The sequence below is a fragment of the Odocoileus virginianus genome, chromosome 4 (genome assembly GCF_023699985.2).
Source record: "Odocoileus virginianus isolate 20LAN1187 ecotype Illinois chromosome 4, Ovbor_1.2, whole genome shotgun sequence".
Lineage (NCBI taxonomy): Eukaryota > Metazoa > Chordata > Mammalia > Artiodactyla > Cervidae > Odocoileus > Odocoileus virginianus.
In genome coordinates, this window is record NC_069677.1 from 93138614 (window position 1) to 93164200 (window position 25587).

The 25587-nt window shown below is 44.9% G+C and overlaps 1 protein-coding gene across 2 annotated transcripts in view; it reads left to right on the forward strand.

Annotated features, from left to right (window-relative positions):
- The window catches only part of KCNH8 (potassium voltage-gated channel subfamily H member 8), a 444848-nt gene extending 425932 nt beyond the window's left edge, over positions 1-18916 (forward strand). For both annotated transcript variants that reach the window (XM_070467057.1, XM_070467059.1), the window contains one exon: positions 16644-18916. In XM_070467057.1, the coding sequence (XP_070323158.1) occupies positions 16644-17342 (699 nt within the window). In that variant the 3' untranslated portion in view covers positions 17343-18916. The remainder of the gene's footprint in view (positions 1-16643) is intronic.
- The last annotated feature ends 6671 nt before the right edge of the window (positions 18917-25587 follow it).

Consider the following 25587-nt stretch of genomic DNA (forward strand, 5'->3'; position numbering starts at 1 on the left):
CAATTTCAACACCTGCTTCTACCCTTGCCATTCAGTATTTCGTTTAATGTGGTTCTATGTTATTTTGATGCACACATTTTTTTCTTCCCCAAATAGAGCATCACACTCTTCAGAACTTGGACTGTGCACCCAAAACACTCTGTGAATTGCCTCAAGGTTATTATTATAAAAGTATTCTGGGATTTCCCTGGTGGTCCCAAGGTTAGGACTCCATTTTCCCAATGCAGAGGAGCCGGGGTCAACCCCTGGTCAAGGAACTAGATCCCACATGCCGCAAACAGGATCCAGTGCAGCCAAGTGAATAAATAATTTTTTTAAACTATTCTGATTTTATGTGCTACGTCACTTCAGTCGTGTCCGACTCTCTGCAACCCCATGGGCTGTAGCCCACCAGGCTCCTCTGTCCCTGGGATTCTCCAGGCAGGAATCCTGGACTGGGTTGCCATGCCCTCCTCCAGGGGATGTTCCTCACCCAGGGGTCGAACCCATGTCTCCTGTGTCTCCTGCATTGGCAGGCAAATTCTTTACCACTAGCTCCACCTGGGAAGCCCACACAAAAGTATGCTGACTTTATTGAAGTAAAATAGAGAATGCCCATTGTCTCAAGTAACTCAATGTTCAGGATTAGAAAATAAATATACATGAATTTGAGGAGGCTTGGATTTTTTTCAGTCGTTCTATTAAAGAACAATAAGGCATCGAGGGGAAAGAGAGGCAGCACTTCCCACTCACTTGTGCACAATTAGAAATAAGCACAATAGACATAAATCAGTACGAGGTTAGTCAGATTTCCTTTTTGTGTTTATGTGACTACAGGATGGGATTCCCCAGTAGTTCAGCTGTAAAGATCCCACCCACAATCCAGGAGCCAGAGGAGATGCTGGTTCAGTCCTTGGGGCGGGAAGATCCCCTGGAGAAGGGCATGGCACCCCAGTCCAGGATTCCTGCCTGGAGAAGCCGATGGACAGAGGACCCTGGCGGGCTGCAGTCCATGGGGTCGCAGAGAGTCAGGCCTGACTGAAGCAACTCAGCATGCAGGATCACAGGATAGGATAGAACTTGAAATAATCGACTATTAAAAATAACAGGTAAAAGAATTATCTTGAAACAAATAATTAAGCAGCTTCACCTCAATACAATTGTAGTTTCATAATGTGGTGGTTTCATGAAATCTGAAAATTGAGAGCTACGTTAGAGCACACCTACTCTGACTTCTCACCCAATGTGGGAATTTTTTTCCCAGGGTTACTGGCAAGAAGTTATCTTGTCTGAATATTTTCTGTAGTAAGAATCTCACCATGCCCCAGGGGAATCTACAGCAATGATTCCCAAACCTGGCTGTGCTTTCAAATTCTCTGAAAGTGTGTTTTTATATAATTATAAATATGTTTAATAAATTAATATAAAAAATAATGAATACATATTTTTAAAATAACCTTTCGTGTAGCTGATCATAGGCAGAGTCTTGAACCTATAGAGCATGTCTTTTTTTTTTTTCCATTTATTTTTATTCGTTGGAGGCTAATTACTTTACAATATTGTAGTGGTTTTTGTCTATTTTTATAAATTCTTCAAATATTCCTAATGACAGCAAACCATGCAAACAATGGCCTACTTAATTTCTCAGTTGCCTTAGCAGTGAGAAACCTCCGCTCTATATTTAACTGATATAACTCCCCGTAAAGCCTGTTATCATTCTCCTGCTCCTTTTGCTCTGGACTAACAAGTGTCAGTTGCCAGTCGTGTCCGACTCTCTGTGGCCCCATGCACTGCAGCCCTCCAGGCTCCTGTCCACGGGATTCTCCAGGCAAGAATCCTGGAGGGGGTTGCCATTCCCTTCTCCAGGGGCTCTTCCCGACCCAGGATTGCTCTTGATTAGAACAGGGAAAGCTATTCAACTGTTCTTTTGAAATGAACATAGTTTGAGCTAACACTTCTCTGTGATGGACAGGGAGGCCTGGCGGGCTACAGTCCATCGGGTCGCAAAGAGTCGGACATGACTGAGCTACTGAACTGAACTGAATACTTCTCTTCCTCCCCACTCTGTAACATATTTTTCTCTGCTATAAATGTTCTGCCTTCCTTGAAACATTCCTCATGTGATGTGAGATCCAGACACTTCATCATCGTGATCAACTTCCTTTGCCTCTGCCCCTCCTAACCCAGCTTCGCAAAGACAATGACAAATGACCTCAGTGTCCTACAGATGATGCTTCCAGAACAGGTTATTGTCTATTAAGCATCATAAAGCTTCAGTTCATGAAAGCACCTCAAGGCCTCGTATTCCTTCTCTCTGTTCAGAGAGCTCTTTCCCGAGATGTCTGTGTGGACGGGGTCTCTTCCCTCTTTCAAGTCTACCCTCAAATATTCTTTTCTTCATGAGCTTCTCCTTGACCAACCTTTTAAAGATAGCAGCCACTCTCTCCCCAAATTTACCTCCAAACTGGTTTTCCCTCCAAACCCTATCACACCTCTATTATGGCTTACTTATCCACATTTTCATTGTCTGTGTGTGTGTGCTCAGTCACGTCCCACTTCTTGCGACCCCATGGACTGTAGCCAACCAGGTTCCTCTATCCCAGGCAAGAATACTGGAGTAGGTTGCCATGCCCTTCTCTAGGACATCTTTCCCACCCGGTGATCGAACCCACGTCTCCAGCATCTCCTGTGTCTCCTGCATTGTAGGCAGATTCTTTACCACTGAGCCACCTGGGAAGCCCGTTTCATTGTATTTATCCATTTTCCCATTAGAAAGTCAGTCTCAGGAGGACAAGAATCTTTATCTGCTTTCTCCTTTATCGGTTGGCACATGGTAGGCACGTATGTATGGTGGATGAACGAATAAAAGCGGTTTGGATTATGTATTATGTCCATTTTGACTCTTCTAGGCATTAGGACATTGAATAGAGGAGGAAAGTGGGATTTCAGTTCTGAGTTTGAAGAGACCTTAGAAATCCTGACACTGGGGGTGCGCCATTGCAGATGAGTGACCTGAGGTCCAGAGAAAGTCCCACATGCAGCAAATGGCAAGGAAGGCCTGGAGACAGGACCTCAGCCCCAGCAATGAGTAACCTGAGGTCCAGAGAAAGTCCCATATGCAGCAAACGGCAAGGAAGGCCTGGAGACAGGACCTCAGCCCCAGCAATGAGCAACCTGAGGTCCAGAGAAAGTCCCACATGCAGCAAACGGCAAGGAAGGCCTGGAGACAGGACCTCAGCCCCAGCAATGAGTAACCTGAGGTCCAGAGAAAGTCCCACATGCAGCAAATGGCAAGGAAGGCCTGGAGACAGGACCTCAGCCCCAGCAATGAGCAACCTGAGGTCCAGAGAAAGTCCCACATGCAGCAAACGGCAAGGAAGGCCTGGAGACAGGACCTCAGCCCCAGCAATGAGTAACCTGAGGTCCAGAGAAAGTCCCACATGCAGCAAACGGCAAGGAAGGCCTGGAGACAGGACCTCAGCCCCAGCAATGAGCAACCTGAGGTCCAGAGAACGTCCCACATGCAGCAAACGGCAAGGAAGGCCTGGAGACAGGACCTCAGCCCCAGCAATGAGTAACCTGAGGTCCAGAGAAAGTCCCACATGCAGCAAACGGCAAGGAAGGCCTGGAGACAGGACCTCAGCCCCAGCAATGAGTAACCTGAGGTCCAGAGAACGTCCCACATGCAGCAAACGGCAAGGAAGGCCTGGAGACAGGACCTCAGCCCCAGCAATGAGTAACCTGAGGTCCAGAGAAAGTCACACATGCAGCAAACGGCAAGGAAGGCCTGGAGACAGGACCTCAGCCCCAGCAATGAGTAACCTGAGGTCCAGAGAACGTCCCACATGCAGCAAATGGCAAGGAAGGCCTGGAGACAGGACCTCAGCCCCAGCAATGAGTAACCTGAGGTCCAGAGAAAGTCCCACATGCAGCAAACGGCAAGGAAGGCCTGGAGACAGGACCTCAGCCCCAGCAATGAGTAACCTGAGGTCCAGAGAAAGTCACACATGCAGCAAACGGCAAGAAAGGCCTGGAGACAGGACCTCAGCCCCAGCAATGAGCAACCTGAGGTCCAGAGAAAGTCCCACATGCAGCAAACGGCAAGGAAGGCCTGGAGACAGGACCTCAGCCCCAGCCCAGCAGGCTCAGCGTTCCAAGCAGGTGATCCCGGGTCTGCACTGAAAAGATTTCTTCTCTGAGATGTCAGAAGCCCACATCAAGACCTGAGTCTTTGATTTCTTAAACTGACCAGGTATATGCTTAAATCTGACTCGATTAAATTGTGGACAGATAATTTTCGGGTAGGATAACTTCAGAAAGAGCTTTTCAAAAAAGCCTGGTAAAATATACCATATGTTTATTCAAGGAAAAATCACGTATTTCCTATGTATGTTTTCCTATATGTGTTTCCCATGCATGACTATTCCACATGTTAGCATTTTCAAATCTTAGGACAACAACAATAACAACAAAAAAAATAGGAATGCACTGTAAGACAAAGTGATAAAGAGGAGAGACAGAGATGTGGGGAATTCACTGGTAATTTACTGGCCTTTTCAACGCATTTTTAAAGTCAAATCAGATCATTAGTATTTATTGCTGTTCAGTCACTAAGTTGTGTCAACTCCTTGCGACCCCATGGACTGCAGAACACCAGGCTTTCCCGTCCTTCACTATCTCCTGGAGTTTGCTCAAATTCATGTGCATTGAGTTAGTGATGCTATCTAACCATCTCATCCTCTGTTTTCCCCTTCCCCTTTTGCCTTCAATCCTTCCCAGTATCAGGGTCTTTTCCCATGAGTAAACTCTTCACATCAGGTAACCACAGTATTGCTACAGACCTGTGCTGATCTCAGCTGGCGAGCTGCAAGTTCGCTTTCTAAACTGAATCTCCTCAGCCTTGGAGAGGAGGAATTCTGTTCAAATTAGCATTTATTAAGGAGTTTGTTAGTGGAAAGTGTTTTTTATTTAAAGCCCCATTATCAAATGTTGCAGTTGGGGAGGACGTCTGCCGATGACTTAAAGAAGGCTCCTTTTGGAGCCCTGACGCCCAGCTCAGGACCATGGCTCTGTGACAGTGTTATTCTAGACCTCTCTGGGCCAGGCCTGCTCACTGCGATGCTCCCTCCTTGGCTGTTCTTTGAGTGAAGGAAGACTCTCTGCATTAACTCTGTAAGAACCTGACCTCTTGGTGGGTCTTTGTGGACATTAATTGGCAGTAGTTAAGAATGGGTCATTGAAATGTACAGTAATCAAAGATAAAGAAGAAACAATTGATGAAAACTAGTTCTTTTCTTCATTAAAGGTATATAGACATTGTTATAAAAATAAGACTACTGTGCATACTGAATATTTTGTTTTCTCCTTTTTAACCATAGGCTAATTTAAATATATAGAAATTTATGCGGTAACAGATATCTAAATAACTATCAGACAAATAATATGTGCACATGTTTCAGATATTATGCTTTAAAGAAACTAAAATTTTGGACCCTTTAAGATTCTTCTTTCTTATTTCATAAAATGATAGAACTCAAGGGTTAGAAAAAAATTCAAAAAGAAATTAGAAGTAAGAAAAATATCATTGTAGAAACTGTAGCAATGCAGGAACAAATAAACAAGTTCGTCAAAGCAGATGATGAAACAGAAGGAAAATGTAATGGATCTAATCTGGTTGAAGAAGATTTTTTTAAAAATATTACAGGGAAGGTGACAGACATTTAAAATGCACATAAGAAAGATCTAACATATGAAAAATACAGGTCTCTGATGAAGAAAGCAAGTTTAGACTTTCTTGTATAGACTTTCTATACAAACAAACACGAAAACTGATTCTCCAATAAAACTGTCCCAATTTTTTAAAATGAAACTACATATTGAAATTATGTACTATAGTGTAACTGCTAGACTTTAAAGTAAGAAAAAAGATCCTTTGGACATCTAGCCAAAAAAGATCTTATGAAAGACTTGCAAGGGAGAAATCTAGACTATCATTAGACTTTCAGACAGCAACATGTTATGCAAGAAGATGGAATAAAGTGCAAAGTACATAAGATTCTTAAGAAAGTAAAGTGTAAACAGGATTTTTCTATTCAGCAAAAATGACCACAAGTATCAAGTTTTTATTAATACAAAAGAATTCAGGGAATATTCTTTCCATATACATTTCCGGGAAAATGTACTAGAGAACAAGATTCAGAAAACCAAGATAACTTGAAAAAAAACAAAACTGTCATAGGACAAGTTTCTCAACGTTAAAATATGTACTTATTTATAGCACCAAATCTAAATGAAAGTCAAATGGAGGAGAATGCAAGTTGTCAAGAGCCAGATACCCTGACAATGTAAATATAGCAGACCTAAAAAAAGAGGGGAGTGAGGAGAGAATGCTCACAGAATATGCCAGAAATTTTGACCTGTTTTCAATAATCATAGTTTGCAGTGTAGTACTGTATTGATGTGCTCAGCCTGTGGCATGAGTAACGGAGGTGGAGCAACTGAGTGCAGACACACCTCAGAAGTAGCAGGTCCAGCCCCACACGCTGCAGGGAAGCAGATATCACGAGACAGTGAGTCACAAGTGTTTTACTTCCCAACCCATGTAACAGTTACAGTTACACTATTCTGCCGTCTATTGAGTGTGTAATAGCATTATGCCTTAAAAAACCCAATGTATGTGCTTTAATTTTTTAAAAAATGTTTTATGGCTAAAAAACGCTAGCCATCACCTGACAATGCAGGGTCGCCACAAATCTTCAATTTGTAAAAAGTCCTACATCTGTGAAGATGATATAGCAGAGCACGATAGAATGATGTAAGCCTGTAATTATGGCATATCCTAGTTCTATCATCCTCTGTATCTCAATAGCCAGAATCCCCAGTGCAGAATAAAGGAGATACAAGCATGATATGGAAAAGCGTTAAGTATGACCCCTACAGTGCTGAAATGGAATTAGAAATCCTAATATGAACTGACATGCTATCATCAACATGTGTACATCTCCAAGTTCTTTTCACAGACACAGAAGAAAAACAGTGGCCAGCCCAAACACTGTGAGAATTTCTGTGCCTCAGTTACGGCCTTGAAATACAATTTCCCACCAGAGGAAGCAGAGCTTCTTGTATGAACGGCTGTTTCCAACTGTGGGGCATGAAGTACCTGTGACACGTCTGGGAGACCTTCGTGTGCAGAGCCCAAGAGCACTTTCACACCCTGTTAGCGAGAGGCTGAAAGAACTTGGCTCCGTGGCCAAAGACGGGACAATCTGAGCTTCAGTAAAGATAAAGAGGGCTCCCCTGTAGCTCAGGTGCTCGAGAAGCTGCCTGCAGTGCAGGAGACCCGGGTTTGATCCCCGGGTCAGGAAGATCCTCTGGAGGAGGGAGTGCAATCCACTCCAGTACTCTTGCCTGGGTAAGATAAGAAATATAATGAATTAAAACACATAAAATGATAACAAATGTTCCAAAATGGTGCCACAGGAAGCACCTAAATCTTTCTCCTCCAAAAGTGCAGCCACACACAGGATAATTCAGAGAAATGCAGAGGTTAGCGGGGTGACTGCTGCACATGGGTAATGAAGCAACGCCCGTAGGAGAACAGGCAGGGAACACGAGACGCGTCTTCGTCATCCCTGGCAGAGCACCACACCATCGGGAGTGGGGGGACTCCCAACTCGCAGCTTCTTTCTGAGACCGAAGGGCTTAAATGGCACAGCCAGCACCCCTGACTTCTAAGGCCCCCGCCTGGCGGACAGGTCTCCAAGGCACCTGGCTCTGTGAGCCGGCGGGGCTTGTGCTTAGAAGCCCCCACAGACTATGGCAAAGAAGCAGTTGGAAAGGGCGCCTGCAAGGCTCTGTACCTGGGCTCAGCAGAAATGCCCATCTCTCAGTTTCTCCCCAAGAAGGGTGGGACTGCACACTTCCCAGCTGCTTCCCGAGGGCCCAGCTCTCCGCCAGCCTGCGTCTCGGCGCTCACTGACATCCTCTGCTTTGACATGCCGACGGGTCTTGACACATCCTCAACTTCAGGGATCCATTAAGAACAAAGATCCTAAACCCCCAAAATGCCACCAAAAAGCTGTTTAGAACTCATAAACGAATTCAGTGAAGTTGCAGGGTACAAAAGCAATTGACAAAAACCCTTTGCATTTTGATACACTAACAATGAACAACCAGAAAGCAAAATTAAGAAGACAGTCCCACTTACAATAGTATAAATAAAATAAAGTGCCTAAGAACAAAATTAACCAAGGAGATACAAGACTTGTATACAGAAAACTACAGAACAGTGTTGAAAGAAAGGTCTAAACAGATGAAAATCTCCAACTATAAACTCACTGTGTGTGTGAAGGTCATTCAGTCATGTCTGATTCTTTGCAACTGCATGGCCTACAGAGTTCGTGGAATTCTCCAGGCCAGAATACTGGAGTGGGTAGCCTTTTCCCTCTCCAGGATCTTCCTAACCCAGGGATCGAACCCAGGTCTCCCGCATTGCAGGCGGACTCTTTACCAGCTGAGCCACAAGCAAAGCCCCGTAAACTCACTAGAGGAACTGAAAAGGTTGACTAAGTGTTAAGCTGTTACTGAAAGATTGGTCTATGAAGAGTTAACCAAAATGACCACATCATGAGAATAGGAACTACATCCATAAAAACAGGATTACTGACTCAGAGCTGGACGCAGTGGGCTCTGGCTCCGTACCTGGGGGCTTGTTGGAAATTCAGAATCCCAGGCCCCACCACACACCTACTGATCTCAGTATACACGCTGACAGATCCCCGGGTGGTTCCTCTCTACATTAACTCTTGACAGGCAATTGGTATTCTGAAAGGAGACAGACTCTGGTTTCATATTCCTGATAATGGTGAAGATCCCCGAGCCAGACAGCAATTTAGATGCTAACCAAACTGTCACCGGAAGCGGGATGGTAGGAAAGCAACCAAAGGGTAGATAAATAATGGATTCGCATAGTACAGCTAAAGTTATACGGTTGGGTCCAAAGGTCTGAGCTTGCAGAAATTCATTGAAACCATTACAGTAACCGCTTTCAAGACGGTAACTGGTCATTTTTCGCATTGGTCTTGTATTCTTTTATGATTTGAGAAGCATCAGTTGCACCCGCAAAAGGAAAGGCCTTGGTACTGCTCCTGTGTGACCTTGGATGAGCCGCTTCACCCCCCCGGCATCCTAGTCCCTCCAGCTGTAGACGAGATTTACAACTTTCATCAGTAATGGCACAGAGATCTTAATTTGGCTGGAGTTTATGCAAGTACAAGTATGATTATTATTTTAGCTGACAGATAAAAAGACTGTCACTTGTTTTTGAATGCTTTGTGAAGCAAAAAAAGACAAGGATGAAATTATGCCGATCGTCTTTTTTGTTTTGCCTGCTTATGGAGTTTGATTGAACTTGTCTGAATCCCATGATAAATATGCAACGTAACAAAGGATTAAATGAAAGACCATTTAATTACCTGAATCAGAGCTTGTAAAAATGTATATGTGTTCATGGCAGGGGGAGACGATTGGTGTAATTAGCACCCCTGAATTTAGGAAAATTGTGTCTGGCAGGAAAATGTGTACATATTTGGCAAAAATTGAGTGACAGGTCAAGAACTCTCCAAGCTAAGAAGATTTTATCAACAGATGCATTCCCCATCTGCTCACTGAATGCACAGAAATGGAAATCATGTTTTTTCTCTATCAACTGAAGTTTCAGTTACACTCAGAGTCCATGAATCATACCATACCGGTAGCTGAGATGAAGAAATGTAAAACAGGAATAACATAAGATGAAGCTATTTTCTATGTGAAATGAAAGATACTGTCAAAGACACATTCTGGGCTTCATTACTAAACTCACACTCCTTTTTTTTTTTTTTGCTCTTTCTTCAACAGTGAATTTATTTATTTATTTTTTCCATTTTCTACAATTCTTTTTTTTTTATTATTAGTTGGAGGATAATTACTTTACAACATTGCAGTGGTTTTTGTCATACATTGAAATGAATTAGCCATGGATTTACATGTATTCCCCATCCCGGTCCCCCCTCCCACCTCCCTCTCCACCCGATCCCTCTGGGTCTTTCCAGTGCACCAGGCCTGAGCACTTGTCTCATGCACCCAACCTGGGCTGGTGATCTTAAACTCACACTCCTATTTGCAAAAGGCACAATTCAAAGAGACACTATAAAAGCAAATCTGTGCTTATACCCAAACTCCTATAGTCTCCGTGTAAAAGCTGGCCATTCAGGTGTTATTGGACCATAGGACACCAAGAGCACAGATGGATTATTTAAGCCATGTTTCATAACACAATGTTTTCAAAATCTGCCATTTTGGCTTCGGTGAGATGAGATCATATGTGACATTCTTACCTGCTAGAGTTATAGTGACACCTCTGTGTCTTGCAGTGCTATTTAGAGGAAACTGGAGAAAGTTATTTAAGTTCAAGCGAAAATAACAAACTCATAGTAAGAAACTAACCATGCAGTCTATCATTTATTAAATTACTCATGTATCAACAAAGATTTGCACTGTGTCGGCCAAACAGTTCACTTGGGTTTTTCCATATACGGTAACAGGAAAAGCCAAACAAGCTTTTTGAGCAACTCAGTCAGTGGCAGGGCTTGTGCAAGGCCTTGGGCTACTGTGAAAAGATAAAGACCATTGTACCTTCCCCCACCCCTGTCCCACACTGGTCCTTACTCAATTCTTTTCAACACCAAGCTGCATATCCTTGTATTTTAGCTCACACATCATTTTTAGAGAATTCTTAATCCATCTGGCTGCAGTTACTCAAGACTCAGACTTAAGGATCCGTGTGTGCCAAGCCGCTTCAGTCGTGTCCAACTTTTTGTGACCCTATGGACTGTAGCCCGCCAGGCTCTTCTGTCCATGGAATTCTCCAGACAAGAGTACTCGACTGGGTTGCCATGCCCTCCTCCAGGGGATTTTCTCAACCCAGGGATCGAACCCCTGTCTCCTGCGGCTCCTGCATGGCAGGTAGTTTCTTTTCCACTAAGCCACCGGAGAAGCCCCAGACTTAAAGGCACAGGACCTTAATTAAAATTTTTAAAAGCTCTGATTACTGCTATTGCCATTTGCTCCTGGAAAGATACACACAAGGCAAGGCTAAAACATGGAGACTCTGTTTCTTCCAATATTAATTATGTCAAAGTGTTAACAGGGGTGGTTTACTTCTCCATGATAAGGCTGAAGAGGCGTTACGGAGATAGCTGACTTTTATTTCCTTTGGGCTTGGTGTTTCCTGGGTTAGTATTCCCCACCATAGAGTTTCAACTAAGTTTAGTGACTGTGTTGCATTATTAAATTCAAACACCTGAAATGCTGGCATACCACCAGTCCCCTGGGGGGTAAACTTTAACATCCATCATACGATTTAATTGTCACAACAAAGCCCTTGTTGAGATATGACTCAGGAGGATGAGACGTACTATCACATCAATGAAGCAAATTAAACATGAAAGGGGAAACCCAGGCACTCTGGAAATGTAAGTGATGATAATTTCTTGGCCAACAGAAGCTTGGAGGAAACATGGATATGGCAGAAATAGAACAATTGTGGTACTTCCTGATTCCCTTCTTAGCAGTAGGGCAAGATCAGTGTGTGGATTATCATGGACAATTGAAGGGTCTGTTGGCACACAGGCGTTTCTACTCATGATGGAGATGCTGCTCAAAAGAGGGAACACACTGCCAGGAAACCTTCCAAACCTCTTGATTTGTCGGTTAACTGCGTGGTGTTGGGAGAAGAGAGAAGGGAAGAATCTTTAGATACTCCAAAGTTTTGGCTAGAAGACTGAACGACTTGGAAGCACATATGGTGTTTCCATCAATTCTTCTCCCTAACAGTTGGGGTTTTAGAGGCTAGAGAAATCTTGGATCTGGACAATGGCCTACACAGATGGTAATGGTGAACGGGTTTGGCCAACAGTTTTAAAGACTGGTGGATTCTTATCCACTGACACATGAGAAGGCGGAGGAGAAAGAAGAGGGGAAAGTGAGTTAAGGAAGTCTAACTTAATACACGAGTAAAAGAATAATGTGTATTATTAATAAGCTATGGTTTCCTTACTATATTCGGAAGTATCAATGATCAGAAAGCCACATCTAAAATAGCCATGAAGAATGGCAACCAGGGATGCGAAAAGCTTTGCCAAATTTCAGCTGATAAAACAACTCTGAATAACTTAATTGAATTTGTCACTTGGCACTCTGCATGTAATCATGAGATACAGGAGTCAGTAAACAGAGAAAATTTCCCCAGGGAATCAAAACTACCCATGGAAAACAAGCTTATACTGGGATAAGTGACAAAGCAGTAGGATAAATGAAGTCTAGTAGAAGTCTTGGCCAAAAGAGACCTATTTCTATAATTATGAAGGAAACACAATAAAATCAAAAGGATTCTTAGTGGTGGGAATGCCACCTGCTCATAAAAACTGGGAAATATCCAAGGATTTGATTCAGGAAATTTATATACAAAAATTTTAACAAAAAAAAAATTTTTAACAGTCATAATACTTACTTTTAGCATATTAACGTGAGGTAAAGGGCACCGGTTACAGATTTTCCAACATAATTTTTTAATAGGAATATTTCCCACATGTTATTTACGGCAAAATCATGAGATAACATAAAATAAATATTGAAGGTGATGGGAGAACCAAAGTCCTTCGAAATGGCAAGAACTAAATTCCTTTGTACATTCAATTTATTATTATTATTTTTATTTTTTTTTATTTTTTCCCAATTATTTTTATTAGTTGGAGGCTACTTTACAATATTGTAGTGGTTTTTGCCATACATTGAGCCCATTATACAGAGTGAAGTAAGTCAGAAAGAAAAACACCAATACAGTATACTAACACATATATATGGAATTTAGAAAGATGGTAACGATGACCCTATATGCAAGACAGAAAAAGAGACACAGATGTATAGAAGAGACTTTTGGACTCTATGGGAGAAGCCGAGGGTGGGATGACCTGAGAGAACAGCATCGAAACATGTATATTATCAAGTGTGAAACAGATCGCCAGTCCAGGTTGGATGCATGAGACAAGTGCTCGGGGCTGGTGCACTGGGATGACCCAGAGGGATGGGATAGGGAGGGAGGTGGGAGAGGGGTTCAGGATGGGGAACACACACAAATCCATGGGAGATTCTTTTCCTATATAGCTTATCACAAACGGTGATACCATCAGTTATCTGGCGGTTATCTGACGGTCAGTTATAACTGACTGTTATACCGTCAGTCATCCTCACTGATTATCTGTTTAATAGTGTGTGTACATTAGTCCCCAAATCCTAATTCATCCCCTCTGCTCCCCCTTTTGTTCGTTTCCTACATCAGTGTTTCTGTATCTCTTTTGTATATACGTTGGACCTAGAGATTATCATACTGAGTGAAGTAAGCCAAGGAAAAACATATGATACTGTTTATATGTGGAATCTGAAAACAGCGAACTAATTTCAGACAACTTTTAAACATGAGTCTCCTGTTTGTATCATCCAGGCTCTTCACAAATTCTGACTACGTTAGCAAAAATCTCTCAACTCAACCAGTATTTTCTCTTCTGTGAATTAAGATACTGTAATAGAAAAGGCACCAAACCTAGAAAGCTAGAACTCCCTACCAAAAACCGTCAGTCATGAAATAAGAGAACTTAAAATGTCATTTAGGGACTTCCTTGGGGGTCCAGTGGCTAAGTCTGCCTTGCAATGCAGGAGATGTATGTTCCATCCCAGGTCAGGGGACTAAGATCCCGCATGTCACAGAGCAGGTAAGCCCTTGCACTCGGAGCCAACCAAGACCCCGTGCAGCCGAATTTTTTTTAAATGTCAATTAATCTCTGAGCTTTAGTGTCCCCACTTCACAGATGGGAAAATAGTAGTGTGTTTCTGATGCTCTTAGGATTGTTTGTCAGTCCAATAAGGAAAGTGTACCTAAAAGCATGTTGTATTATTTACTTATTTGTTGAGTATAACTGTTGATGTGTCTAAAATGCAAAGCCATGCTTCAAATATTATGTCTTTATTCAATGCTAAGGCCACCTGGAAACATTTTTACTGGGAGCTAAGCCCCGGTGAATTTGATACAGGCATTAACTTAGACAACCTACAAGAATGAATGGTTATCATATCCTTCAACTATCTCATTTAGTATCAACTTTCTCTTCTGAAATTTTGATAGACGAGCTAATCAACTGAAGATAGAGGCCTGGGTGAATGCCTGCTGTGCTGAGATGCGGAGATGACTCCTGTCGGCCTGGGTACTTTAGAATTGAGGACTGGCAGGGTATGAAATTGACAACCTGCAGTGAAAATTTTAAAACACATAGACTCTTTCTCAGATTCACTGTTTCTCTTATTAAATGTGAGTCTCAGAGGTATCTTTTTTGTCGCCAATAGTTTTGGATCTGTTGAAAAGCCTGGGCAGGTATTAGATTGAGTCCCTTGAGTTCCACACTAACTGCAAGGCAGAAATATTTTTGGTCTGGCAATTTCAAGGCAGGTTTTACCAGTTGGTTGTCTGAAACATGGAAAAACCTCCTTCTGGCCTTTTAAAAATGCCTGATTTGACTGGTACTACCTCCTAATGCGCCCGCCAGGGAGAATTAGTTTCAGACTGCAGTTACAGTAAGTGGGCTGAATGAAGTTCCTGGGTGAAATTAGGAATGTATACTTATATATTGAAAAAGAAAATGTCTACCCAAAACCTAACCGAAACAGCAATATTGGTTCTGGCTTCATTAAAACTGAACTGCCCTTTGGTCTTCTTTTGTTTTCTTATGGTATTTGGCCAATGGGTTCAGCTGCTTGTGTTGGAATTTGTGGTTCACAACAGTTAAGATCAAGGCATAGGAAGTCCTTTATAAAATAGTCTTATAGCAATGAAGCCAAGATGTTATCATGTGCAGGAGTGGTATGAATGTAACCAAAGACTAGAAAATAGGTGTGTGTCCTGCTTTCTGAAATATAGGTTTTCCTCACTTTGAAAAATCCAGAAAAGCTGGATTTAAGTCAAATTGAATTTTCTGGTGGTCTTCCATGATTAAAAAAGCAGTGTGGTTATTAGGAAAATAAACCCTCCAGTGAATTACAGTATTAGTTCAAGTGTAAAACAGATAATGCGGATTCTTCAGTGTTCCTGAGAACTTGAGGGTCACGTCTCCTTTGAAAATCTTACACAGACTGTGTCTCACCTAGAAAAGTGAATAAAGTTCATAGTGCACAACTGGGGTTGTATCAGTAATTCTGCAGGTGTCTGATACAGTGATTCTGGGACCACTGATGGATCCCAGCCCTCCTGGGTCCTCATGATGTTTATCTTTAGAGTCACCTGGAAGATCTTTTCATTTCTCTCTATCACTTTGCAACTTTCCCTTTTCCTATAGACAAATCCTAGCAAATCTGGTGTGAGTTCTTGCTGACCATCCTCCCTACCCTTGGCCAATGTGTCTCTGAATAAAGTGCAGAAAAGTGCAGATGGTGACCAGAAATGGCAGGAGGGGGGGCCATCATTCACTGGGTGCCTGCCCTGGGCAGGAAGCGTGCTGAGCGCTTTACACACAACACTCACTTCCGCACATCGCTTTGAGACGTCTGGGGTGGGTGCTGAGCACCCTGGAGCAGCCCACTAGCTCAGAGGAAGCAAAGGATGCTGCATTTAAGAGGTACCAGAGTTGATGGACCTACATGTCTAATTTTGTCCAAGAACTCTCAAATCACTGGTTAAGAACGTCAAAGATAAATATCATATGATATCATTTATGTGGTAATCTTTTAAAAAATGATACAAATGAACTTATTTACAAAACAGAAAGAGATTCACAGACATAGAAAACAAGTTTATGGTTACCAAGACAGAAAGGGGCGGACAGGGCTAAATTAGGAGTTTACTAATTTACACTACTATATATAAACTAGAAAAACAACAAGGACCTGCTGGATAGCACAGGGTGGTCTGCTTAATGGGTTGTGATAATCTTTAAGGGAAAATAACCTAAAAAGAAATATATGCGTATGTATGGGTGTGTGCCTGCTCAGACGCTTCAGTCTTGTCCAACTCTTTGCGACCCCGTGGACTGTAGCCCACTAGGCTCCTCTGTCCATGGGGATTCTCCAGGCAAGAATACTGGAGGGTTGCCATGCCCTCCTCCAGGGGATCTTCTCCACCCAGGGATCAAACCCACGTCTCCTGTGGCTTTTGCATTGCAGGCAGATTCTTTACCATGAGCCACTGGAGAAGCCCCAAGTGTGTGTGTGTGTGTGTGTGTGTGTGTGTGTGTGTGTTGCGTTTGCCTAAAAGTTCCAGGATGAACTTTCAGGCCAATCCTAACGTGTAGAGCTCAATCACTTTGTTATCCACCTGAAACATTATACATCAACAATATTTCAATAAAAAAAAAAATAAAGGTATACAATTAAAAACAACAACAACAGACTGTGTCTCTCCAGGTCTCCTCAGAATGAGGATGGCTTTAGATCAGGTGCTCCGTTCCTCGGTCACCCTTCGGGCTTGGCTGGAATTGGAGGCCAAGCCGTCTTCCGGACCTTCTGACTGAGAAACGTCCCTTCCCTTCCGCGCTCTGAGATCGCGGCCCTGCTGGTCTGACCGCTGTGCTTTGTCCCCGCAGGTAACCACGCTGACTCAGGAGGTCTCCCAGCTCGGCAGGGACATGAAGACGGTGATGCAGCTTCTCGAGCACGTCCTGTCGCCGCAGCAGCAGTCCCGGCTTTGCTCTCTGCACACCGCCTCTCTGTGTCCCTCCGGTTTCCACGGCAGGACGGCCTGGAGCACGCACCAGCCCTGTCTGCACTCGCAAGCCGCCGGCGACGCGTACAGCCCAGCCCCGCTGTGCCAGGGGAGCGTCACCCCCGACAGATGGAGCGCGGGGCCCTCCTCGGCGGGCGGCAGCCCCCAGCAGACGGGCGCCCAGGAGCAGAGTCCGGCGGGCGGGGAGCTCCGCGCCTCCCCGAGCCTGGACCACGCGCCTGCCCACTGCCCGGTGGTCCAGGAAGGTCGCCTGCAGTTCCTCAGGTGCGTGTCCCCGCAGTCGGACACGACGCTGACGCCGCTGCAGTCCATCTCGGCCACCCTCTCCTCCTCCGTCTGCTCCTCCTCAGAGACGTCTTTGCACCTGGTTCTCCCCAGCAGATCGGAGGAGGGCAGCTTGGGCCAGGGCGCTGTGAGCTCCTTCAGTCTGGAAAACCTGCCGGGATCTTGGGAGCGGGAGGGACGGGCATCCGTCTCCACCGAAGCCCTGGAGAACTTTCCCCTGGAAATGGTCGCAAGCACAGCAGAAGTGAAAGATGACGGAGCCGTGCGCGTATGATGGCAGTGCACCTGGGCGGTGCCCGCCTCCGCCCGTCGCCGCGGGATGCCAGCCCGGGGTGGCTTCGCTTGCCCCTGGCAGCGTGAAGACGGGGCCGAGCCCTGGAAAACGGGCCCCAGGGCAGGAGAACCACCTCCATCCCGCAGCAGACCCTTCCTACATCCTAGCGACAAAAGTAGGGCCCATTACCTGCGCAGGTATTAACTTACTGGTCTGTTCGACAGACTTTGGTGAAAGTCCAAAGACCCTGCGGGTCTGAGCAGCTACAAGTCCCAGACGAAGAGAGTGTGGACTCGAGTCCTAGGTGGCTTTTCAGAGGAGCAGCCAAGGTTTTTCCTGAGTGCCTGCGTGGCCCTCCTGAACAATATCCACATTGTGGGCTCTGGGAGTACACAGCTCCTGCTGATCTGTTTTTCAAAAATAGAAGGCGAGTGAACAATTATCACTGCATGTCATCTCCTAGACAATCAGCCACACAGAGCCGGTGGCCAGCGGTCAGCTATTGCACGTTGTTTGCCATGTAAATGAATGTCTTTATTTATCAAAAAAAAAAAAGAGAGAGAGGCTATTTTTATATCCTTGGTATGAAATATGTATTTAAACTATTTAAACTATTTATAAAGAAATGAATGTTTTCTTTTCATTTTGGTAAAAAAAAAAAAAAAAGCTTGCTGTTTTAACAAGAAATGCACTACTGTTATGTCTAGTAGATCAAAAATTATTATTAAGAGGATGTAGTTTTGAAAGGAAGCCCCCCCCCCCCTTTATCTGCATGCAGTTTGCAACAAATGTATCCTCATGCTTCTGGATTACAAAAGAAAAGTGAGGTCATATTTTATTAATGAAATAAAAACCCGGCCAGAGTGTCTGGCATGGTGGGGGGTGGGGGTGGAATCCACTCGAGCTCTGGGGACTCCTATAGAATCCGGACTTGAGGCTACCCCCACCATGCCCACATAAAGGTTTCTCCTCCAGCCATCGTAAGTGTGGTTCTGAAACCCAAAATTGGTCTGGGGAATATGAAACCGCAACTACATTGAACTATTTTGGCCTCAAAATGAGGAAGAAAACCTTGAGTGTGTTCTTCCTCTGTGCTTATCTTTCAGGGGAGCTTGTGTAGACCAGTGAACATTCCAAAATGAAGCCAGAACTTCTGAGCTCTAACTTGTAAACAGGCTGCCAGCTTGCTTTGGATCAGCACTTTCATTTTTTTTCTTGAAAGCTCTCAACAGTGCTGTAAGTTATGAAGAGCAGGTGTTTTCATTCTCCTTTTGCAGAGAGAAAAAAAAAAATAAAGCCCCAGCAATTATACAGCTAGGATGCTGGAGACAGTCTAGAACCCATAATGCTTTCTACACCTCAACCAATATCCAAATTCAGATGCTGGCATGGTAATAATTTAAATGCCTTCACTTCAGGTTTATTATGGTTAAGAATGTGTAGGGCCTCATCATTTAAGATGTTCTTAGAGAATATACTGAATTCACTTTCTGGAGTCCCCTGTTCCCATTTCCCACTGCAAAGAATAACTAATTTGAAAATTGTGTTATTAAAGACATCTACACAAAGCAAGACTTCTGGTGTGTGACTCTTATGCCCTAAAACTGGATAGAGCAGCAGAAAGAAAGCTTTTCTGAGAAAAGTGAAAGCCATACATGTGTCTGAGGCAGGTCATTTAAGAGTCTATCTTCTATTCCCCCAGTTCCCAAGTTCAATCTCTCCTTACCCAAGTGAATGGGGAAACTGAGGCAGAGGCAACATGCAGGACTTAACACATGTATTTGTAGCCACACTTTTTGCTCATCCTGACCTACATCATCATTTTAAGTACCATTCCAATAGAACTAACTGGTATTGGTTCTGCTGTCTTTCTGGAAAACTATCACGGCTATCACAGGCTAATAATAAAGTCCGACATTCTGATCTGTGAGTACTGACTATATATCAACACATTTAAGGAGTAACACCTTATGTTTCCTTACACAACAGTCAACAATGCTAAAGTTATTATTTTATTCCCATTTTGTAAATGAATAATTGGGACACAGATTTTTTTAAACTGCCCAGTCACACTGTTTTAAATAACAGCCCCAGTACTCCCGTGGACACCCTGGGTACCCCTCCTTTCATGTCCAAATCTATTCCTGCTGCCTTTTGAAGTTGCACTCGTCATTAATTTCCCTTGAAATCCATGAATAAAATAAAATATTTGGTTTGGGTGGTTTTTTTTAAGCACACCTATGGGATAAATTGGGCTTCCCAGGTGGCACTAGTGGTAAAGAACCTGCCTGCCAATGCAGGAGACGTGAGATGCAGGTTGGATCCCTGGGTTGGGAAGATCCCCTGGAGGAGGGCATGGCAACCCACTCCAGTACTCTTGTCTGGAGAATCCCATGGACAGAGGAGTCTGGCGGGCTACAGTCCATGGGGTCACAGAGAGTCAGGCTGAAGGGACTGAGCATGCATTCATAGGATAAGTCAGTCAAGCTCTGGGGATTTGGGAAAGTCCTAGTGACATGCCTAGAAATATGCCCATGATTTTCCATCCAGTCACCTTCTGTGTGCCTACTCCTGACAGCTGACTTAGTGGGTGTCAGACCCAGCCGCCCACGGTGGGCAGGTCTGCAGCTGGACGGGAATGAGCAAGCACCTGAAAAAGGGTGAAAGCTGAAAAAGGGGCCCTGCCTCCTGGGAATCAGCCCCACTCTATCCCTTATTAACCTTTCCCCTCATCACCATCAGGCTTCCATCGTAGCTCAGTTGGTAAAGAATCTGCTGGCAACGCAGGAGACCTGGGTTTGATCCCTGGGTCGGGAAGACCCCCTGGAGAAGGAAATGGCAACCCACTCCAGTGTTCGTGCCTGGAAAATCCCATGGACAGAGGATCCTGGCAGGCTACAGTCCATGGGGTCACAGAGTCGGACACGACTTCGTGACTAAACCACCAACGTCACCATTATGCTGACAAACAGGACTCTCCCACATCCAGAGCAGCTCAGAATGACACAGTTTGGGTTTCCTCTGTATGGTTGTGCGTGTGGTGATATTCTAGGAGCTGAGACTTCCGAGTTCCTCTAGATGTTTGGTTCTCTGAACACCAGGACTGTGCAAGCGACAGAGGCCCGCAGGGCCCCACGAGACATGTGTTTGTATCCCCACCTTTTCCTCTCCTCCCCACTCTGCCCAAGAAGCAACACTGGGACCTAGAAAGAAGAGAAGCACAGATGTTCTCGGTCAAGTGTATTTTCTTTAAAATAGTACTGGGGACTAAAGTCTTCTTGTAGTTCTATTTAAGAGAACCAGGCAGATTATATTAGACTTTATTTTGATACAATGTAAGAAGACATTTCTGGCAATTTAAGTTACTTACAAATGGAGTTTATTGTGGAAGAGGCAATAAAAATCGGAAATAAATTGTCCTTTCAGAGGTTGCATAACTATCTAACAGGAATATTGTTTTCCAGAGGGTTCTGTATGAGGTGGGAATCTAGCAGAATACCTACATCAGGATCACATGAGGTAGTTGTTTGAAATGCCAGAAGAATCTGGCTTCAACCCAGTCCCTCTGAATGGGGTCTGGGAATCAGCCATTTAGTAAACATGCATTAAAGACTGGAAATTATTTGTCTAGAGTCCATTATAGTACAAGATTGCGTCCTAGCTAATTTATAAACAAGTGGGCCAGCATCTAGATTTCATTAACGACAGCCTCGGGTCTATAATTGTGTAATAGAGAGGCTTGGTTAACACCTGTATCAGGAGTTCTCAGATTTCAGTTTGAATAATGTATTTCTGGGTGTTGCACAGTGAGGCCAAACAATACTGAAACACTGGCGTCTGGAAACCAGGAAAGTTTATTACAAGGTCATGCTCACGGCTAAAGAACCCCAAAGTTACTGAAAGCTTTCAGCAAAGCCCGTTTAAAGCAAAAGTGAGGCGGGGGGGCACGGATAGTTGTTGCAAACGTCTTGGCGTCAGAGCCTTTCTTCTTGAAGTCAGGTCGTGGTCCGGTAAGGACGTCCCTGTAAGTCTCTACCAAATGAACGTGCCGCTCTGCCCTGACAAGGAAGGGCTAGGACCCGGTCCTGGCTGAGAGGAGGCAGATCTCAGACGCCAGCTCCGCCGGGGCCGGGTTCCCGCAGGCTGCCCGTACGGGGGGAGGACCAGGTCCCACAGACTGTCACCCAGGAAGACGGCCACCGCTATTAGGTTGCAGAAACAGGGGTGGGGAAGAGGTTCGTCGCTGCCTCAAGGCCTGCCCGCTGGGGGTCCTTGGTGAGGCTCTGGAGCCCCGCAGAGCACTGCCCCAGGCTGTCATCTGGGCCCCCAGCGCCGCTGGCCCAAGTTGAGGTGAGCTGGAGCGCCTCCGGGAGGAAGCCTGAAGCTGCCTCTAAGTCTCCACCTGATGACCAGCTGTGTGAGGCATCCCCTCACTCACAGCCCTCCTTGTTACCTGGAGGCAGGCCCGCTGCGGCCCCACCCACAGCTGAGAAGGATGGAACCCGCTGCTGGACCTCTGCTTGCTTGTGGGTGGGGCCCGGTGAAGCGCTGGCCAATGGCTGCGCAGGGCGTGTTGCCTGGCAACAGTGGGGCGTGATGCGGCCCCAAGACTGAGTGCAGAAGGCTGTGCTCACCACAGTCTGCTACGTGGGGGCCTCTCATCAAAACAGAGATTTCAGTCCTGACGTCTCAGATGAGCGCTGGGTTCCGAGTGTTTCCGATATAGATGGTCCAGGGAGCACATCCTAGAAACACGGCACCGGCAGTGTCAACATCTTGATAGTGAGGAGTTAGACCAATTAGAATCAAACCGGTTACAGCTGACAGCTGCATGTAATACTGTTTCCATTTGTTCTGCCACATCCATGATTTTTTTCATGAGCGTGATGGATCATCTGCTCCGAGAGACCTTCGAAGTTTCACTCGCTACTTAAATCCTAGTGTTTGCCTGCCTGCTGTGCGTTGTGCACCAGCACCACATTTGTTGTACATCCTTTTGTTTTGAAACGAAGAGCTGTTTTATTTAACGGAGATGTAATTTACATATAACATTCAGTTCAGTTCAGTTCAGTCACTCAGTCGTGTCTGACTCTTTGTGACCCCATGAACCACAGCACGCCAGGCCTCCCTGTCCATCACCAATTCCCACCAACTCCCAAACCCATGTCCATCGAGTTGGTGATGTCATCCAGCCATCTCATCCTCTGTCGTCCTCTTCTCCTCCTGCCCTCAATCTTTCCCAGCATCAGGGTCTTTTCCAATGAGTCCGTTCTTCGCATCAGGTGGCCAAAGGATTGGAGTTTCAGCTTCAACATCAGTCCTTCCAATGAACACCCAGGACTGATCTCCTTTAGGATGAACTGACTGGATCTCCTTGCAGTCCAAGGGACTCTCAAGAGTCTTCTCCAACACCACAGTTCAAAAGCATCAATTCTTCGGCGCTCAGCTTTCTTTATAGTCCAACTCTCACATGCATACATGACCACTGGAAAAACCATAGCCTTGACTAGATGGACCTTTGGTGGCAAAGTAATGTCTCTGCTTTTCAATATGGTGCCTAGGTTGGTCATAAGTTTCTTTCCAAGGAGTAAGTATCTTTTAATTTCATGGCTGCAGTCACCATCTGCAGTGATTTTGAAGCCCAGAAAAATAAAGTCAGCCACCATTTCCACTGTTTCCCCATCTGTTTGCCATGAAGTGATGGGACCAGATGCCATGATCTTCATTTTCTGAATGTTGAGCTTTAAGCCAACTTTTTCACTCTCCTCTTTCACTTTCATCATGAGGCTCTTTAGTTCTTCTTCACTTTCTGCCATAAGGGTGGGGTCATCTGCATAACTGAGGTTATTGATATTTCTCCCAGCAATCTTGATTCTAGCTTATGCTTCCTCCAGCCCAGTGTTTCTCATGATGTACTCTGCATATAAGTTAAATAAGTAAGGTGACAATATACAGCCTTGATGTACTCCTTTTCCTACTTGGAACCAGTCTGTTGTTCCATATCCAGTTCTAACTGTTGCTTCCTGACCTGCATACAGGTTTCTCAAGTGGCAGGTCAGGTGGTCTGGTATTCCCATCTCTTTCAAAATTTTCCACAGTTTATTGTGATCCACACAGTCAAAGGCTTTGGCATAGTCAATAAAGCAGAAATAGATGTTTTTTTTTGGAACTCTCTTGCTTTTTTGATATCCATCGGATGTTGGCAATTTGATCTCTGATTCCTCTGCCTTTTCTAAAACCAGCTTGAACATCTGGAAGTTCATGGTTCATGTATTGCTGAAGCCTGGCTTGGAGAATTTTAAGCATTACTTTACTAGCGTGTGAGATGTGTGCAATTGTGCGGTACTTTGAGCATTCTTTGGCATTGCCTTTCTTTGGGATTGGAATGAAAATTGATGTTTTCCAGTCTTATAGCCACTGCTGAGTTTTCCAAATTTGCTGGCACATTGAGTGCAGCACTTTCACAGCGTCATCTTTGCATGAGTTTCAAGATAATGATTTGTAATTTGGATACACTGCAAAATAACCACAATAATATCCAACACACAGTTTCAATTTTTTCTTATGGTAAGAAGTTTTATCAGCTACTCTCTTAGTAAAGTTGCTCAGTCATGTCCGACTCTTTGCGACCCCATGGACTGTAGCCTACCAGGCTCCTCTGTCCATGGGATTTTCCAGACAAGAATACTGGAGTGGGTTGCCATTTCCTTCTCCAGGGGATCTTCCCGACCCAGGGATCCAACCTGGGTCTCCAGCATTGCAGACAGACGCTTTACCGTCTCAGCCACCAGGGAAGAGTGGCTATTCTTAGCAACTCCCAAGTGTACAATTCAGCATGATTAAATATAGTCACCCTGTTGTACTTACATGCCCTGACTTAACGATTTTTGTAACTAGAAGTTTGTACCTTTTGACCATCATCACATATTTTACCCATCCCCGCCCCCTTCTCTGTTTCAAGTTTCATTTGGATTTTCTAGCAAGGAAAAAGAAAAAAGTGAAGATGCCCTTTGAACTCTCACAGATGGGTCAGTTCCACTGGATAGGGAGAAGCATGCTTGTCTGGTTGGAGAAGGACAGCTGCTACGGGTGTCCCTGGGTGGACCGTAACTGCTCCCGTCAGGGTTATGATTTTACCCAGAACAATAAAGGAGCTTGTCCCTAGTGGAGCTTGGAAGGTTGCTGCTTCCCGTGAGGGTGTGGCTCCTTCCCCAAGGTCGTCCTCACCAGACACTGGCTTTGCTCTAGCATGTTTAACTCTCCCCGCGTCATCTTCCACAATCACCGCCACAGTGGAGCCTCCGCACAGGCAGAGACTCAATTAAAGGCTGTTCCAAAGGCTGCCTTTGCCCACTTCTTTCATCTCATCCTGTGATAAATGCTCCAAATAAACAAGATGCTGAGAAAGGAGTAGGATCTTTGGCTGAACACAAGCGAGTGTTTGAGTCCAACCAGTTTCCCCTTGATCTGGGACCGCAGACGAGTTATTTAACACGACTGACTCCTCATTTCTCCATTTGAAAATTGAGGATTAGACTACGTCTAGCTCGCAGTCTTTGTGAGGGTTTAATGAAGTGATTTGTGTGAACGCACACTGCCTGACCTCGGTGACTGCTGCGCAAATGTCAGCTCTCCCCGTGGGTCCCTCCCACCCGCCTCCTGGCGCCTCTGTCTGCCTCTCCTTCCCCTGATTCCTCCAGCCTTCCCCCTAGAACTTGCCCCCCGCCTCCTCCCCGGGGCTCCTGTCTTTCCACCTTCCCCTCCGTCTCTCCCTCACCCTCCCCTCGCATCCCAGGCTCACTCCTGGAACCTGAGCCCCTTTTGACAATTCTCTCCACAAAGGTCACGATGCGGCTTTTACACTGCGTCTCCCGACAGTCCACTTCTCACGGTATTCACCATCGTGTCAACATCTACCTCCATAAAAAACCATCACTGAGGAGACGCCAGGGGCAAAACATGCTCTCTGCTCCTGCTGTCTTAGCCCCAGCCCGTGTGGCTTCTGATTTACCTACATTTTAGCAAGTAAAGCCTTAAAAAAAAAAAAAAAAAACCCTTAATACAATTACAGGAAGATGCAAGACTTGTATTCACTGATGTGAGCATGCTACATAAGCATATACTTTTCTTGCCCTCGAGTTTCTCGCGGAAGTTTGTGGTTGCTTCAGAAGCCGCGCGCGCGAGTCGCGCCCACCACCCTGGGTCACAGAAGCCCCGGGCTGTGTCAGCCACCAGCCGGAGAGCT